Genomic DNA, 2,064 nt, shown 5'->3' on the forward strand with positions numbered 1-2,064 from the left:
CAAATGAATGGTGGCCTGACCAGGTGCACGAAAAGGCTGCGTCGATGACAATGGAGTGGCGCACGTCCACATTATTGAACTGCCTGACGTGCGGCGTGCTGAGCCTTGAGAAGCGAGAGATCTGACTCCTCGTCATCCGAATCATCGTCGTGTGTCAAGCGATCAGATCCAGTGTAGGAGTTGCCAAAAACTCGTCTAGTGAGAGGTGTCGATGGCGAGAAGTTAAGGGAATGATGTATCAGTTTGTGGGAGGATATGCTAGAGACCACTACGTACCTGTTCCACCAGTCAATGGTTTCCTCGTACCATGTGGAGTGGGCTGCGTCATCGAAGATGGCCAAAATCGTGTAGAAGAAATGTTCCGCGTTGAAGTGTGCATCTTCAACCGACCATTCCTCCTGGGAGTTCAAAAGCTGACGAGCCTTTATGTTCATGAGAAGAATATCTGGCAGCATGAAAATCAGATTATTCGCACCTGAACTGCAGCGTATGCTATACTATACTTTGTTACACTAAGCATTCCAAGGATCTGCGCATTCCAGGGCTTCCCGGCAATGGGCCCGTCAGTGACTTTGAGTGCCGTGCGAGGGCCCGTGAATATGTGTCGGAATACCTGTCAAATAGAGCATTGTGAGAGATAGAAGCAGCGCATCAAGACAAGAACACTCACGCGCACCAGAAAGAAGCCTCGAAACAGGCCTTTGAGAATGTTGTGCGGGTCGTAGCTCTTCTCATCATAAACAAAACTCGGCAGCATGGACGCTCGTATCTTCACCCTGCCCTCAATTATTTTCCTGAGATAGCTGCAGAAACTCACACAATTAGTCAATGATGACGCACAATAAATATCACACACCCTTCGGGATCGGCATCGAAGTCAGCAAGGTGACGTTGAGGAACTAGAAGACGGGAACATTGCTGGTGCTGGAAGCCCCGCTCACTCTTCGACTGCTGCCTCCCGTCAATCACAGGAAAGATAGGTTGTCGCGCTGGGTCGGGGGTGATATACCTTACTCCGGAGTAGCGTAGGTCTCCACAGTCCTGTGTGCGTGCCTTTCGCGAGTGCTCGTCAAGCTGTAGATCGATTCAGGAAGCATGAAAAACAGCCTTCAAATATACTTACAAGTGCACAGAGGTCACCCAGACTTGCTGGCTCGCTCTGAAACTCCGAGATTAATTCTCGCAGGCTAGGAGTATAGTTTAATATCGCATTGTAGACACGTATGAACTCGGATCGCTCTGCTGGCGACCTGTCTAATAAGTCAGCTAGCGCAAAATACTGACTAAAAACGGAATCTCACAGTTGCATATTCTCTTCTTGTTCAGTCATCGACTCTGGCCCATTTCCCGCTCCAACTTCGCTTGTATCAGCGTCGGATTGTCCCTCAGCATGCAGACCGATTTGGAAGGCAGTTAGAATATTGACAAAGGGACTAATTCCACGTGGGATCCATTTCGCAGTCTTGTACAATGCATCGAGCACCCCACTTTGCTCTCTAGAATTGACAAAGGTTTCTGTGAGCCTTACACACCCTCACATTCTGACCACTCACCGAGAATATCGTCGCCTTTTTCTTGAATGACTGTAGATCTGCAGCTCTTCATTTAGGTTGGTCGAACTTCCGCTTCGCAGAACTGACAGGTTCAGGGGTGTAGGTTAGCGGCAAATTACTGGCAGCCGTAGGAGCCATGACAGTAGGTGTATGTACTGAATGTGACATTGGAGGGGGTTTGAGCGGGTTGGCTGCCAGTAGAGACGATCAGCATTTTTATGTGCTTCAGAAAGGTGCTAGAGCGTAAGATCCGAGGCGAGGTGAGTGGCGTCTTACTGATCGAGACCGGCCGATTGGTAATCATGGTCTCGATCGTTGAGGCGCAACTGGTTTCTTAATTTACACTCCCATCCTTTGGGTTTCTGACTGACTGCAACTCTTTCGAAAACTTGGTCATTGTTCTAATGTTTGCTACTAGTGCCAACCAACACCTCATTTCGTCATATTTCATCATTGTGTCCAGGATTTCATGCCGCAGCTTAAAGATCACCTCCTCTCTCGCCTGCTAGAC

At 48.8% G+C, this 2,064-nt stretch overlaps 1 protein-coding gene across 1 annotated transcript; it reads right to left on the reverse strand.

Moving 5' to 3' along the window:
* On the reverse strand, positions 1–1,730 carry POSPLADRAFT_1042082 (hypothetical protein). The gene is made up of 8 exons (XM_024478032.1): positions 1,554–1,730; positions 1,302–1,496; positions 1,124–1,250; positions 857–1,074; positions 671–803; positions 504–613; positions 277–445; positions 1–195 (listed from the first exon to the last, which is right to left on the reverse strand). The coding sequence occupies exons 2-7, from the start codon at positions 1,328–1,330 to the stop codon at positions 382–384; spliced, it is 681 nt and encodes a 226-aa protein (XP_024332499.1). The 5' UTR covers positions 1,331–1,496; positions 1,554–1,730; the 3' UTR covers positions 1–195; positions 277–381.
* Between the last annotated feature and the right edge of the window lie 334 nt (positions 1,731–2,064).

This window comes from Postia placenta (assembly GCF_002117355.1).
Source record: "Postia placenta MAD-698-R-SB12 unplaced genomic scaffold POSPLAscaffold_512, whole genome shotgun sequence".
Classification (NCBI taxonomy): Eukaryota; Fungi; Basidiomycota; class Agaricomycetes; order Polyporales; family Adustoporiaceae; genus Rhodonia; species Rhodonia placenta.